Source organism: Danio rerio, chromosome 23 (genome assembly GCF_052040795.2).
Source record: "Danio rerio strain M-AB ecotype USA chromosome 23, GRCz13ab, whole genome shotgun sequence".
Classification (NCBI taxonomy): Eukaryota; Metazoa; Chordata; class Actinopteri; order Cypriniformes; family Danionidae; genus Danio; species Danio rerio.
The window spans coordinates 12,489,942-12,506,862 of NC_141043.1; the positions used below are offsets into that span (position 1 = coordinate 12,489,942).

The following is a 16,921-nucleotide window of genomic DNA, read 5'->3' on the forward strand; positions in this document are numbered from 1 at the left end:
CTTGTCAAATGGCCAGTAATAAGAATAATTATACATATTCATTTTCTATTAAATATGGAATAATTTGGGGAAATAATAATGGATTTAATTTTTAATTGTAATATATTTGTGTGTATTAAGTAATAGGTTTTGCATGTGCAGGATGATTATGTATTAGCCAGTAAATCATTACTGGAAATAAATAGAAGCATTTCTTCTTTAGTTGTTAGAAATTGTTTACATTTTTTACATAGTCCTTACTGGCCCTAAAACTATTCTGGTTGAACATTTACAGATTGTATAAATATGCAAATTAATAATGAAACTATATATATATATATATATATATATATATATATATATATATATATATATATATATATATATATTTTTTTTTTTTTTTTTTTTTTAACTCATATTTTACTCAAAAAGTCCTAATAATCCACAAATGTAAAGAGACACTGAATTCAGCTGATTTGTGTACCGAATCTGCATGAACTACTTTACAAATGATTTTTTTTTTTGATTTTTTTTTTATTGCAAAGTCTATAAATGGAAAATTACCAGAGGCTACAGACACTAAAAAGAGAGCACAGGTGTACCAACAGATAAAATACTGTACTAAGCAGCACAGGTGCATTGGGATTGGATCCACATAATACCATTAGATATTCTGCATTAACTTCAGTAAGTCAAACATGGGTTCAGAATGTGGAATTTTTCTGATTGATGCATATTAAATATTGACTTCTCTTCACTTTTTCCTCATTTTTTACAGCCTTAGTCCAAAATGAACTAAATTAATTTTTTCCAAATAATTCTGCATTGCAATTAAAATTACATGAATTTAAAAAAAAATTGTATTGACAAATTTTGCTCAATACTTTTTTGAACCAGCTTTGGCACCAATTACAGCCTCAAGTCTTTTGAGTGGGATGCTACGAGCATGGCACAGCTATTTTTGGGTACTTTCTCGTTCTTCTTTGCAGTACCATTATTAAGTTGCCCTGTAGCCATTTCTTAGTTTTTTTTTGGCTGTGATCATTGTGGTCATTGTCTAGTTAAAAAGATGATCTCTAGAGAATGTTTTCTGTCTCTGTACTTTTCTGCATTAAACTTCCCTCAATCCTGACAAGTTTCAGGTTATGCTGCTTAAAAACATACACGGGATATAACAATATGATGCTACACTGATAAAATAAGCTGTTATAGCTGTTAATATGCTTCTTATTTTACATTTCTGTACATATCCAGGGTGTCCGCAGGTTCTTAAAGGGGTGGTCAACAGTATATTTGTAAAGCTTGGCTGTGTTTATAAGATGCAAAGCAATGTGTGCGCGTGCTTCAATTGTAGAAAATCACATTAATTTTTTTCAAATATCTTACTTTGATTATATACAGCTACTCTGCTGACATGAAAATGACTGTCATATTTCCTAGTTCCTATAAAGACCCGCCGTCAAGAGGCTCTGATTGGTCAGCTAACATAATGTGCTGTGATTCATGGATCAGCTCTTTCACTCCCCTACAAGCGCACACTTTTGCGCTGTGTAAACAGTCCAGTCAGAGCAGCTGTTAGCAACATTAGCTGTCTGAACCAGACAGAAAGGAAGTGCAGACAGCTCACGCCTGCTAATCCATCCCAAAACTTTTTTTTTTCATATTTAACTTTTTTTATTGCAAAGAGATACAATTCACAACAGCTGTTAGACATTAACAACAATTTATGCGAATTAAATTTCCTAATCAGGGAAAGAAAACTAAAGCAACACATCCCTTTACATGATCTTCCATTAATTTAAAATACATTTACAGAAGTAACCGGGCCATTAAAAAGAAAATCCTTAATGTGTATATAATGTTTAATGATTATATATATGTCACGATTCAGGAAGGATGAGGAAGCAAGGACTCAAATGCAGCAGAAGATGGTATTTATTAATTGAAATAAAACAAAAAGGACAACAAAAACCATCCCGAGGGGGAAAAACAGAACTATAAAACAAACAGACAAACTTGGCTGGGCTGGCAGGACAAACAGTACTGGATATCACAGGACAGGGAAATACTGATGATGATCTGGCACAGGACGGCAGACATGAGAGGATTATATAGAGGACCAAATTAACACAAACAGATGAACATAATTAACTAATAATGGGTCAACAAGGAGGGTGGGACTTGACAATAAACGGGAGAGCGCATGACACAGAGAGACAACACAAGCCATGCGCTCACATAAAACGAGACTAGAACACGCAGCCAATGAGAACTCATTAACTGCATGTTCATGACAACACAAGCACGCAGTGCATTTAAACATACACCACGTGCTAAACAACACCAGCAGAAGACTGAATGCAAGACACGAGTACACGATGAATGAAAGCACTCACCGTGCACTCACACATGCAGCGTGCATGTTTCATCTCATTCAACTGGACTGAGACGCTGGGGATGAAACACCACGCTGCAGACAGACGAAAACAAACACGAGTACAAGAGCGCCGCATCCGAGGGATGCAGAGCCCGCACGGCCGCATCAAGCAGGAGCGCGCACGCCCTGCGCACACCCACGACGGCGCACAAGCACACAGAGACAGACACAATGACAGAAACAGGTCAAGACAGAGCTAGTGTCCGGGCTCTGCCACCAAAACAAGAATTTACAAGACCAGAGTGGCAGAACCCTGACAATATAAGCTGCCTTGTATAAGTCTAAAATTTCATTCAGAAGGGTCTGAAAAGGGTCTTAAAAAGTCTTAAATTTGATTTGAAGGAAGCTGCAGAAACCCTGATATGGGTCATGTTCTGTTACGCTGTTGGTCTCACACATTTTTCATATGATTTTTATTTTTTTTATTTTTTGTTTACACATTTGTGGCCGTTTGAGTAGTTGCTCTCATGTTATGTGCGTTTGACAGGACAGACTGTACCTCACGTTTGTTTCATGCAGATTACAAAACCAAAAAACTTTTGTTTTCAAGTGCAAGTTTCAAGTTTGTTCATTTACAAGTACAGATTTCAAGCTTTATGTTGATATATTTCTCATGTCTGTGAAACAAGTATTTGCTGAGATTCCAGTGTGTTTGTTGAAGATACAAACTTTCATAAAAGCGTGTTTGGTCCAAGCTTCTGCCCCGGAGAAACGTCAGTCTATAGCAGTCTATTGGCTTTTGTACTAGTAGGCAGGGCTTCATTCGCCATATTGATCTTTACAGATTTCCCCATTCAAAACTATATAAGTGACATGTCTTGCGCATTATAATCTTTGCCTGCTTCCTACCCTGTTTAACTCAGTGTTCACTATTCACAGGCATACTGGGAAAAGCAGACCTCGGCCTTCCACACCTACCAAGAGAAAAGAACCAGGAGGTGAGAATACATAACAGCTCCTGCATAAACATGAACATCGTTGATTTCCCAGCTCTAATGTTAATGCAACTAACTGTACTTTGGTAACTTTTCTGTACTTGTAATAATGTGTAGTTTTGTCTACAAGACTTTTATGACTGAAATGTCTGTGGGTTTATCTGGGGAGCAATAATAAACAGGCTCTTTCAGACATTCATAGATGCACCAGGGAACAAAATAGAAAGCTTTATGTAATTCTGGTTATTTGTTCCCTCTATAATGTTATTATGGACAGAATCTTGTGATTTTTGAAAATGCTTTTAAAAAAGTGACATCTAAGGATTGGATTGTTAAGAAGTCATTTCAGTCTGAAATTTTAAGTCATTTATGGACTTGAGTTGCATAATTCCTTTTGAAAAAAAAGGTGACAGCTGATCTGTTACAACATTGAGTTCTTTCTGCTGCTAAGTTAATCAGTCAAATGCACACCAAACAAGACTTGATGTGCTAGAAAATACTCTGCTATGTTTTTTCCAGGATTTGGTCTTTTTTTGCCTGGCTCATTCCTTTAAGCATCATAATAATATTATTATAATTATACAATTATAAAAATAACTTTCTGTTCAGCACTATTTGTTGTTTTTACATCGGATGTGTAATAGGCTTCTGTTACTATCAAATTTCTTGTGATTAATTTCTGAAGCTTTTATCATGATAAAAACTATATTGTCGTGATAATGAGCTACTGAAACTCATTCAGTCCCGTAAACCGAAATAGGCCAGCTATAAGAGGATGCGCTCTTTTAAACAAGAATTTTTTTTCCCTTTGCATGTTCGCTACTGCATGCATGGGAAAGAGAAATGAACAGAGAAACATGAATAGACGATAAATAATATGCGACTCTTGCGAATATTCTCATATATTTAATTCATAACTGCCACTAATAGCTATGTAAAAGGGAACCTATTTTGAGTGCATGAGAGTGTTTTGCATGTAGTGGCAGATTGTCAAATATTTGTGACTAGCTTATAATAAGTAATAATTATTGATAAAGCAAGTTATACTGCAATCAGATGATATGGTCCATCAGCTTGATAACCTTAATATTATTTTGTAGTTTGTGCTGTGCTGCGGTTCTTGCAGTGTGTGCACGTTTAAGATTTGAGGTTATAACATCGCCATGATGGTCAAAGAAATCGAAATGTCGTTAGGAATGGCGGCAGACTAACCGTTCTGAAGTAGTGACAACTGTATGCTGCAAAAAAATGTTTTCTTTAACAGATATAATGACAAAAAATTAATTAGGAAACATAATGAAACAAGCATTACAGTTTTTGTGATAAATGGAAAGCAAATAACATTTGTCTTCTCACCTTTTTGGCTGATCTAAAAAACTGTAAAATCTGTGACTTAATAACCATAATGCGATTCGAATCATGAGATTTGTGATTCATTACACCACTACTAATTGGTAATACCAGTGCTTGGCTTGCTTAGATATGTTTTGTTTTCTCAGACTTCAGAAGTTTAAAAGCACGATTCAGAATGATGTGTGTGACAGTCTAAAGTACGAGGAACAAATCTTCTCTTTGGAGGTAAGGGCCTGACTTTTTTTCCGTGTTGAATACTGCAGTTTTGCAAAACAATGTGTATGTTTACATGGACACCAATAATGCGATTTTATTATGATAAAGACAATATTCTGATGAAGAGTCTACCATGTAAGCAGCCATTTTTGATTAATTAAAATTAAGGTCATATTCGAACTAAACAGAAATGGAATAAAGACATATGAAGTATGCTTGTTTTAGTGGCCTTTTTGAAGTGCAGTACAGACATGTAAACATCTAATCAAACTATTACCATTGTGCAGGATTTTCACCACATTTTGCGACAGGATAGTCTATACACACACGACTTGTTGACACTATTCTCTGCACCTGACTGCAAAATCTGGAGGTTTCTACCATTTGGTTTGTGGTGTCAAATTCCATTAAAACAACACTTTTATCAGTCCTTAATTCATACTTGCACCTTATACCTCATTTTGTTACAGGGGCATGCATGAAATGTTCCTGAAAGTAAAAAAAGTAAAAGTGCCAAACTGCAGTTAAGTTAATTGGGTGGTGAAAGAATCAGCTATTTGGTTTAAATCAAATTTAAACTTTGGGGATTTGAATCTAAAGATTTAAAATATGATTCACATGGAATAATTCAAAGCTTACACTTACCCTATGTATTTGTCCTGCAAATAGAATGGTTAATTTTAAGCAATTCTGTATTATATTATTACGTGGCCAACAAAAACAATATAATCAGTATCTAATTATTTAATGAGCAAGGCAGCAGTATCTGAAGCTGAAGCATTAGCTTATAAAGCACACAACATACCAACACAGATCTTAAAACAAAAGTTTATTGCTACTCTATAACACAACGTACTAATCTCCATAAAACAAACAAATGCACATGCATACACACACAAGCAGTTTGAGGAGAGTTATGACTGAGTGGATTCAACTTCTAGCATATGCTAAGTTCTTCGCATTGCAACCTGAGAGAAACCATAAAAGGAGAGAATTTTGCTATTCTTTACTACTTAAATATAATTCACACCAGTTTCAGCAAATGGATAGAAAGCCTGTTTGTGGTACTTGCGTTCTGCTGGAATTTTGGTTTACTGGACTGGTCCAAAGGGAAATCCCGGTGAAGCTCCAATGACGTGATGGAATTCCATAGTCAGTGTAGAGGAGTTCCCTTCCTGTTGGGGAAGCTTGGGGTCAGTTGCTAGGGATACACAGGGCTCGAAATTGACCTTTTTGCTTGGTGTACCGGTGCTCCTAACTTTAAAATTTAGGCGCATCAGCCAAAATTTTGTCGCACCCACCAATTATAAGCACCGTTACTACAAGTTTTATAAAAACATTTATTGCATTTGAAATCAAAAGTAATCAAACTAACAAGCAAAAAATATATATATGCAAGCGTAAGGAAAATATGTCTCAATGAAATCCCATTATCACAAGAAAATAGATTTTTATAACATAACTGAGTGGCCAAAGCATACACGGACCGCTCACCGGCCCTGCACGCACTGCTTGATATGAATGAATCTGTTAACGATATAACTATGCTGTTCTCACGGGTGCTGTCTAATTTTGCACTGATGCTTTTGACATATACTGTACCTTATTATATACATACGTCATGTTAATAGCAATACTAGTCTTTTTATGAGTAGCGAGTTTTCTCAGTGCATGCCCGTTCCATCCCACAGACTTTTCATAGCGGACTTGAAGCCAACGGAAGTTTTTTATCCACTCTCCGAAAAGTGCAGATGGTGGATTAACATTCAGCACATGGTCACTAGTAAGATGTGTCATTATTTGTAACTTTAGATGCCATGGTTTCTAAAACAAAATCTGTCAGTGTTATCTTCATTCTCATCTTCAGCGTTTTACAATTTTTCGCAGTAGTAGCTCTCTGTCATCCCAAGCCAGAAGGCATTGACTGAGTAATTTACAACTAATATTTCAGTGCTAGAGCAGTGGTGGGCCAATAAGAAGAGCGCAAAGGCAGGGCAAGCATTACAAAATTGGCTTTGTTTACTGCAGCAAGTTGACATGAAAACTGTTTTAAATCATTCCTGAGCACTGCGTTTCGCGTTTCTAGTGCAGACAAAGAGCTTAGAGATGCATTCTGCATGAATGTCTCCTGAATCCGCGCATGTGGTGAACATTTTGCTGTAAAAACTGGTCGCACACAACAATTTAATGCTCTCGCACACATGCTCCCAAATATATTTAGAGGTCGCACAGATAAAATTTCGGGCGCACATGCGACCAAAATAGTCGCAATTTTGAGCTCTGAGACAGATGTTGGACGAGGCGGCAGTGTAGTCCTTCCTGGGGATTCTATAGTTATGGCGGAGTTTCAGAGTTCTGATGAGTTGACCTTTGGTATAAGCTGGGCCAACACAATGATTGTCCAATCAGAGAAGCTACGGGGTGGGGTCACACCCCAATTTCCTCCTCTAGAAGGCCGGGGTTGGCATATTGTGTGGGTCCTGCTTTGATAGGATAGTTGTTAAAATAAAGTATCATAACATGGACACCTTTTATAGTATGGTTTCTTCATATAAACCAATGCATTTACATTTTCCTAGCTTTCAATCAATACCAAATCAACCATCAAGTATTTCAGAAACATTCTGTAGATTTCATTTGTGACCAAGGGCTATAACTCAATAACTATCCATAACAGTTTAAAAAAAAACTGTTATGGATAGTTTATCCATAAAACAAACATACATTACTCAAATAAACACAGTTTTACTTAAATGTCCATTTAAACTTTGGAAGCTTTTCTGATCGCTTGGTCTGCCTAGAATGTGTATTCCTCGCAGACGCCATTTGCAGGTGCACACAAAAGTGGGTTTGCTGAGCATTCTCAACAACTGGTTTGGGGGGTCTTTGAGTGTAGCCTCTTTTATTGTGTTAAGATGTAAAGTTAATTAACACACATTTGGGATTGCCACTGGCAAGTCATCCTGTGGATAACCTTTTGCTGGGTGCCTGTGGATTGCTTTGAATATGAAATCAAAGCTCAGACATGTAGGCGCCAACCAATCTTTTAAGGATAATATGTTCTGCGACTTGTTCGGTTCTGGAAGGATACGTTGACTCCCTACAGTGGTGATGCAGTGATGTTAATGTGCTATAACGTAAAATGGGATCATGAAAGGAACATACAAAAAGCAATTAATGTAAACTCCTTAATCATATTATTGTCTTAATCCGATTAAGGCAAATAATTAGATCATTGATGTCCATGTAAATGTAGTCCCTTTTGCATTTCTAACCATTTTAAAGGGGATATACGAAAGATTTCGTATTACGAATACATATGGACTATAGTCGAATATGTTTTGTACAATCAAACTAATAATAGTGTAATTTTAAATATCTTATTTGTCGAAATGATACTTGTAACTTGCAAAGCTGGAGTAAACTGATCCATATTGCTAATATCAGATGCTTTAAAGGTGTTGTCCCCTACGATATCATATTTTAAACATTAATTGATGTGTAATGTAGCTGTGTGAACCTAAACAACATCTCTGAATGTAATACACTCAAAGTTCAATGCAATGGGAGACATTGGCTTTTACAGAGTTAGCTTAGCAAAGCCTATAGCGAACAAATTTGGGGACTACAAAAAATACATCTGAGTTAATGATGTCATACACCCTTTAAGTTACGCACATACACTCTGCACAGCAAAGGGGTGTGGCCTGATGCATTGTAATGTAATAACAGAGACACTTTCTGGTGAAGTAAAGCTGACAGCACATTATGTTAGCTGACCAATCAGAGCCTCTTAAGGGCAGGTCTTCAGAGGAACTAAGAAATAAGAACTAGGACAGTCTTTTTCATGTTAGCTGAGTAGCTGTATACAATCAAAGGAAAATATATGAAAAAATAATGAGATTTTCAACAAATGAAGCATGAGCACACATTGCTTTGCACCTCATAAACTCAACCAATCTTTAAAAATACACTCTGGACCACCCTTTTAACTGCCGTTCTCTCAGCATCTTTGTGTGTATGTTATTGAGATGAAAGAGGACAGCACAAAGCCTATTCACAGTGCATACTCAACTAAATGTCACTCTGAGCAGAATGGACAGTGTCTGGATGATTGTTGTCAAGTATACTGCTGCACAGAATAAGCATTGATTTAAGCATTGATTGCTTTATGAACCAAGGTTGTTTATATTGCAGATGTCTTCCATGAAGAAAAACATGAAGTCAGTTCAGGAGCGTTTCTTCAAGGAGATGGTGAGAGAATGCACAAAGGGAATTGATATTATATACTTGAAGGCATACAACTCTGTAGGCTGAATGATTACTATTATTTCTTTCTTTGTCTTCATAGCAAGATGAGGATTTGACAAGTGTGCGAAGAGGACTACAAGCCATGTTCTTTCCAGATGCATCCAGGTTCTGACTTGAGAAAGAAAGATCCTTTTGAAAACTTTCTAAGCTATTCTTTAAACATGTTTGATTTTCTTGATATTATTAACAATATGTTATTTTAAATAAAACTTAGAAGGTTAAATATATTTATACTTAATGCTGTTTATTTATTAAAAAAAGGGTTTGCTGTAGATGGTTTTTGCGCACATATTTGCTTGTGATTTTAAATGTGAATAATGAATACCGGAAATGCCTCTGTGAAAATGAGTGAATGGTATAGGACTAATCTGTGACTTACCAACTCATAATTAACTTCAGATTTCTGTGCGCAGACATTTAAATTGAATGCTGGATTCTAAAACCCAGAAGTTAATTGTATGCATTCACTAGCAATGACCTTAATGTGCTAAACTGCCTTACTGGTTCAAGTTATTAGAGATGTTGAAAAATAAAGAATATTTTTAATCAAAGTCATTTTCTGTCATTCTGTGGTCAAGAAATGTATTAATGGGTTACACTAATATAAATAAAAGAAAATGTTAGTTTTATCTAGGAACAAAGCATCAACTGGGGTCTGATTTTAATTATTGTGAGACATCATGTTACAGGGTTTGAAATAAAATAAACTCTGCAGGGCTGTGCCTGCTGTGCCCGTCCAGGAACTAAGGGAGTTCTAAGGCAGTGGTTCCCAGTACCATCCTTGGGACCAACTTCACTGCACAATTTGTATTTCTTGTTTTTAACACACCTAATTTAAAATTAACAGAGATCCATGAACTGATCATTGGCTGTTTCTCAATTCCAAGAACACTGAGAATAGACTTCTTGTGGAGAACAAGCATGGGGACCGCAGGAACAGAGAGCACCTTCTGTGAGAAATGAGATGCTGCTTTCTTCCTAATGGTCACAAGGCCTTTACATATTTTTAAAGCAAAATTATTTAAACATTACAGCATTCATACAACTTATTGGTTTAAAAGACTTTACAAATATACTTTGCTCAATACAAATAAAACAGGCTTTTAAGAGCCCCTAATATACATTAAAAAGGGTCATATTTGGGTTTTAAGGGTCTCCAACAACATACTGATATGGATGCAAGGTCAAAAAACACTTTCATTAACCTAATTGTCCCAGTGACTCCCATATGAACCGTTCAGCAATTCATTTGTTCCCAAACCCCTCCTTAGCGTGAAGCTAACCTGCGCTAATTGGACTGATGACCGCCTGATGCAATTGGTGGACAGCATTCAGCGCGAAAGTGAAGTGCTCCACGCGGCTTATCAACAATATTGAAGTAGTTACAGTGCATAGTGTGTGTAAGCATACCTGCCAACCCTCCTGTTTTTTTCCCGGGAGTCTCCTGTATTTCAGACCCATCTCTAGCCACCCAACCATTTTGTTATTTATCCTGGAAAACTCCCGTAATTTCAACCAGTTAATTTTAGGGTCTGTCAATTCCCCGGTTCACCAGCACTGGTATAGGATCCGATTGCAGCAGCTGCCCGAAACACGCTTCATAGTAGTTAACTTACATAGTAAGTTAAAAGAGGTTCTCAACAGTGTTATTCAGACACCAGTCTCCCAGATTTTTGGTGCGTGCATGAGTGCATTAAAGCAGTGCAGTTAAACACCAGCATATTGCTCTATTCTTAAGCATGACACACATTCAGTATTTATCCACAGTGGCAAAAGCTAAATTATTCTGAACCTTGACCGCTGCACATGTGTAAGAACTGCTGACGGTGGCCATAGCAATGACAAAAGGCAGCAGATCATGAGCTCACAAACGCATTTAAATCCGTAAAACAAAGTGTCACACATCACATTTTCAATGTGGCCTTAGACGCGATAAGAAGAAATAAGAGGATAAAGAGTTCACCAGATACAGTACAATCGGTTACAAGTAACAAAACACAATTAAATGCATAATTTGTAAGCTAGAGAAAACAAGGAGGCAGCCATTTACTTACACTTGTGAAATGGAGAAAGAACTAATCCATGATCCACTGATCCATGTACTGACATAGTCCTTTACATCAATAGTCTTTTCTGATCCTTCCTTTAACAAATGGCCGATGAATCCCCCGTTGTAAGCGACTCTTCACAGTTTCATCTTTGGGTAGAGAAAATAACACTAACTTTTCCTCACACTTCCAATAATATCCAGCTGAGCAGAGCGTGACTTAATTTAACTGGCGTCTGCTACAGTGTGTATCTAGCTTTTTTTTCTTGTATGACTATCCTAGTGGGCGGGCCGTAGGTTTAAATTTTTCTGGGTTTGTGCGCGCAACAAATGGGCGGGGCTTAAGTTTCACATCGACATCACACCGAAGCGGCTAAAGACTCGTTATCAAGATGATTCATTTGAAGTACTAGAAGTCGACTCTTTTATAAATGAAACAATAGTTTTAAACACGGTGCACTTTCAGGTTTAAGCCTTAGCTGGATATTTCACTTCACTTAGAGCTGTTACAAACTACATGGAAGGTCATTCTCAAAAACCCATCATAGGGGCTCTTTAATAAAAATTTCAACAAATAAATACTCTAAATGTGTTTATGCCTTTATAAAAATGTTCATGGTAATGTTTATATTCTCCGTCCCATTTAAGGAAACTCCTTACAAGTTAAATCTCTGAACTTAAATAAAAAATCTATATAAAATGCTGCGCTTTCCACCTCCTTTATTCAGCCGCAATGAATTATGGGACTTCTAATGTTAGTTTTGCTCTCAAGTCTGCATTAACGCATCCTTGAAAGCATCCGGGAACTTTCATGCATCCTCCGTTTTTGCAGTCTAGAGTTTTGGAACTGTACTTTGGCATTTGATGATGACATTACATGACAACACGAGGACTCAAGATCGCTGAAGTACGTAATTATTTTCAAATGCACAGCTATAGTAGTTACAGGCAGGTATTGAATACGATACAGTTTCATATGACTACGCTGAATCATTTAATATATATTTCAAAGGTTGTTACAGCCTACATCAGAAAAAGAGCAAAATTGCTCAGAAAATGTTATAAAAATTCCATGTTTTTCCTACAAAATTACTTTTTATCTTTGCAAAGCACATACGTCTTTCTCCTAAATTCTCTTCCATACAAACACACATACTGTATAGCTGTATTTCTCAACCACGATCTTGGAGGACCACCAACTCTGAACATTTTCCATGTCGTCTTAACCAAACACACCTGATTCAGATTATCAGCAGATAATTAAAGACCCGCAATAGGTGTGACAGACAAAGGAGTAATCCAAAACATGCAGTGTTGGTGGTCCTCCAGAAACGTGGTTAAGAAACACTGCTGTATAGCACAAATTTGGAAAAATTTGCGCTTCAACCTAGCCTAATCATTCAAATAGTTCCTCTACTAAAGAGTGATATGACATTTGACAGTAGTGAGTTGCTGTTCTGGATGCAGTTACATTTACCAGTTTTGCTATTAGTAGAGATGCTGCTGCTGCTGAATGCTGGTGAGATGCAGACTCAGGTGATTCACACACATAATCCCGCACTCAAGCTCTCTCTTACCAATGGTTTTGAGAAATTTTTATTTTCAGCAAGGATGCATTTAGTTAATCAGGAATGTCCAAAACATTTATAATGTTAAAAAAATAACTTGTAAATATTCATGATTGTTTTTCCTCACATTATTAAGCACAACACTGATAATGCGTTTTGAGAATTAGCATAAAATAATAATTTCTAAACGTGACCCTGAAGACTGGAAAACCAATGCTGAGATTTCAGCCTTGCATCAGAGAAAAATATCACATTTATATTTTATTTCACCAGTATGGACCAAGCCACACTTCAGGCTACACTTTATTGTAGGGGTGAAAGTGGTGGTAGGGGAACAGTGGGATAAAGGGCAAATGATCTAAGAGGATAAACAGTAAACATAAATAGAGGGAAAGAAGGTTGTAAGAACAGTGCTGCCTTAAAGGGCCATGCACTCCCCGCGTCTTTTTTAAAAGGAGACAAGTGGCAATTACGGATTTCATCATTTCCAGATTTAAAAAAAAACCTCTTGGGTAAAAAAATAAAGTATTCCTTACAAAAGTAGTTGTGTCGCGTGTTAGCAGACACTTACTTTGCTCTCATCGCAGAGAAATGGAAACAAAACCTTCATTGCAGCACATTTATAAACGCAACACTGACTCATGTCTTCAAACAATTCTTCTTCACTTGTTTTAATTACAGTTGGCAACACAATGTGGCGTCTCTCTGCCTTCTGAATATTGTAACAGGTAAAAACAGTCTTCGAAGCTATATCATGCATATTAATCAAGTTGCACCTCTTACACAATACAGCTTGCTGATTGGTTCGAACCAAGTCTTTCACTAATGCTAATGCACTAATGCATTAATGCTGAAATCTCAAAGAAGTCATGTTGTACCTACCGGTACAGACAGCCATTCTCTAAGCTGGAATGTACACAATGATCTCATGACCGTGACGTAGCTTTAAAATTTATTTTCAAACCATGAGAATTAATTAGCTTAAAATAATGCCAAAACAAAAAATGTTCAATTTGTAGTGAAATATATGTGTCCTTATAGTGTTTTTAGCAATGTGGGACACATATATGACTGTCAACATCTCAAAAAGAGTGTTTTAGTGTTTCGCGACCGTTTAAATGAGTTTTTTGGGAGTAGGTGATTGGTTGAGACAAAGAGAGGCGTAGTTCCACATCCCTTTCCACAACCATTAAATATAGAATTGTTTGGTTTAACATGCTAAATAGTTCACAATATTATTGTTTTAAAACTATTTTTGACCATATTAATGCATCCTTGCTGAGCAAAAGTCTATGAGCATGATACATTTTTAAAAATGTAAAAAGCATTACAGAACACAGAAATATTTCCAAAATTGTATTTTGAAGACAAGTGGTGCTTACAAAGTTTTTTTTTTTCAAGTGATGACATGAACAACCCTGTTCAAACTGACTTTTGTACAGTGTATGAAATTCATTTATAGCAGGCTTATTAACCCTCAAGTGTTTTTTTTTTTTACTTAATTTTTGAGAGTGGAGCTGGTTACATGTACACAAACATTAATCCAGGACTGATTCATTTACTCTTTTCTTAGCAGTCACTAAATTGCAGTCCATTTTAAAAACATCAAAAAGTCCTCTGCCGCTCCACTCCTGTCAGCCTCAGGTTAAATCTATCCGCAGATGTTCTTCAGGTTTGGTCCTGGGGCGGCCCGCGGTGGAGACGCAGCTCTTGGCGTAACCACATCCAAACAGCACTTGGCCCATGGCGCTGGAAGAATAAGGGAATCCCATGGACGAAGCCACGACTCTGGAAGAGGCTCCTCCAGGAGTTTAACATAAACGCCACATTCAGCATTTTCTTCACAGAAGAAAAACCCCTCTTAGGGCCTGTGAAACCTACACAAGAAGACCGAAATCAACAAAGGTGTCTTTCACAATCACGAACATGATGTAATTGAACAATACATGATTACAGCACTGAATCAATCAGTTATTTTTAGTAGGAGCACACAGAAGAGCTCTAATGCCCACTAATGCATCATCATGTAGAGAGGAACTTGTTATTCAGAACCACACTAGGTGACACATCCACACGTGGTACATGTACCTATATTGTCCAAAATGTCATGCTTTTTGTCATCTGTTGTGTTGTCTATAATAAGTTCAGGATTCTATTTAGAAGCATTGATACCTGTATAACTATGTATTAACTATGACATTAATACCTAATTAACTATGATTTCATTCAAAGTTGGTCATTTAGTTTTTGTACGGTATAGCGGCACAATTAATAATTAAAAGATCATGATCTTGATTCGACCCCGGAAACAATCTAAATCCAGCATTTTAACAATTCTACCAATTATATTTCAATGACAGGAGAGATGCATACAGAGCACACACGACTTTACATTGTTTTCCACACAGTATGTTGCTAAGCAACTCACACTTTAAATAGCATTGAAAGAGTTAGCTTACTGTATATACAAGGTATAATTCACCCAAAAATGTCAATTTTGTCTTCATTTGCTACGTTGTGTAATGGCATATTCACAGTTTCAATGGTGCAGTAAAAATCTTGGGCTGTGAATAATGTGATTTTTTTTTCTCTGAGTCCACCGTCACTGTCTTTCCAGTGTCTGAGAGAGTTATGGTGTGGAGAAACCCCAAAAAAGTTTACTACCCAGATTGAAGCATGAAGACTGGTGACAGAGTGGATTGATGAACATAAAAGTGAAGTTAAACATCTCCCATGGCCTGCTCAGTCACCAGAACTAATTATTATTGAGCCACATTGAGATGTTTTGAAAGAACGAGTCAGGAAATGATTTCCTCCTCCAGCATCACATAGTGACCTGGCCACATCCAACAGGAATAACTGTGGACTAAAGTGTAAGCGGTCTAAAAGGGATGTCTGGGTGCTACCCCAGTTTTAACCCCCCCAAAAAACAAAACCACAACAACCCACTCCACTGCAAAATCTAATATGGACTCCAACTCTCCTGTTTCCACCTTGGGTCACTTGTGCCAAAGCCAAACATTGGTTTTAATGGTGTCAGCAGTGAAAATCTTGGGCATTGGAGAATATGAAACACTTTTTTTTCTGATGAGTCCACCTCCACTGTTTTTCCAGTATCTGGGAGTTATGGTGTGGATAACCCCCGAAAAAGTACCACCCAGACTTTCGCATGCCCAGAGTGAAGCATAAAAAAGTTTACCATGTATCAGGATAATAATGCACCAATACACACAGTAAGGGTGCTTTCACACCTGTGAATCGATTCAGTTGTTCCGAAACAGAGATTACAATTGTTACATTGTTACTCTTTGCTCTTGGAGCGGTTCGCTTTCACACTGCAAAGTTTCTAATCGGACCAAAAGAGCTAAAACAAGTCACGTGCGAGTAAACTCTCCTTACATTAGTTAGAGTGTCAGGGTTTATTTTGTAGCGTCCCGCTAAGCTGTCAGGTGAGGTGGTGGTTTGGCGGTGATTGACATGGTGCGCACGTGACGTGTCTGAGGAGAGACGCAATGGGGAGGGGTGAGAAGGGTGCGCGATGATGCCTATTTGAGGACCGGGAGGGAGACGCCGGGAGATCATCACTCGTTTGCGGGCATCCGGAGACTCGCGAAACTTCCTGCCCTACTCCTAATTCTCTCTTCATATATCCGTAAGCCTATTACATATCCATAAAACACTGTGATATAACCGTGCTCGGATCAGATCATTTTCTCAATGCAATCGAACCGCTCCAGGGTTCGTTTCAATCGAGCCTAGACCACCTCATTCAAGCGATCTCACAGCGATTACTTTGGCACGGAACAGAGCGCGATTGCCCTGTTCACATATGCCAAACGAACCGCGCTAACTGGGCAAACGAGATACGTTCCGAAACAAAAGTGTAGGTGTGAAAGCACCCTAAGACTGGTAAACTGAGTGGTTTGATAAACATGAAAGTGATGTTGAACATCTCCCATGGCCTGCACAGTCACCAGATCTAAATATTATTAAGCAACTTTGAGGTGTTTTGGAAGAGCGAGTCAGGAAATATTTTCCTCCCCCAGCATCATATAGTGGCCTGGCCACTATTTTG

The 16,921-nt window shown here is 37.4% G+C and overlaps 2 protein-coding genes across 6 annotated transcripts in view; one reads left to right on the forward strand and one right to left on the reverse strand.

The window, feature by feature from the left end:
- sycp2 (synaptonemal complex protein 2) overlaps positions 1-9,782 on the forward strand; it is a 61,412-nt gene extending 51,630 nt beyond the window's left edge. For all 4 annotated transcript variants that reach the window (XM_087306618.1, XM_087306620.1, XM_087306621.1 and 1 more), the window contains exons 43-46: positions 3,296-3,354; positions 4,851-4,929; positions 9,118-9,174; positions 9,272-9,782. In XM_087306618.1, the coding sequence (XP_087162744.1) occupies positions 3,296-3,354; positions 4,851-4,929; positions 9,118-9,174; positions 9,272-9,343 (267 nt within the window). In that variant the 3' untranslated portion in view covers positions 9,344-9,782. The remainder of the gene's footprint in view (positions 1-3,295; positions 3,355-4,850; positions 4,930-9,117; positions 9,175-9,271) is intronic.
- A 4,407-nt stretch (positions 9,783-14,189) lies between these two features.
- The window catches only part of phactr3a (phosphatase and actin regulator 3a), a 113,658-nt gene continuing 110,926 nt past the window's right edge, over positions 14,190-16,921 (reverse strand). The window contains exon 12 of one of the 2 annotated variants that reach the window (XR_015522852.1): positions 14,190-16,692. Coding sequence is in view for 1 of the 2 variants with exons in the window: in NM_001114411.1 (NP_001107883.1) it covers positions 14,708-14,723 (16 nt within the window). In the remaining variant the exon portion in view is untranslated. 2 annotated transcript variants of the gene reach the window in all.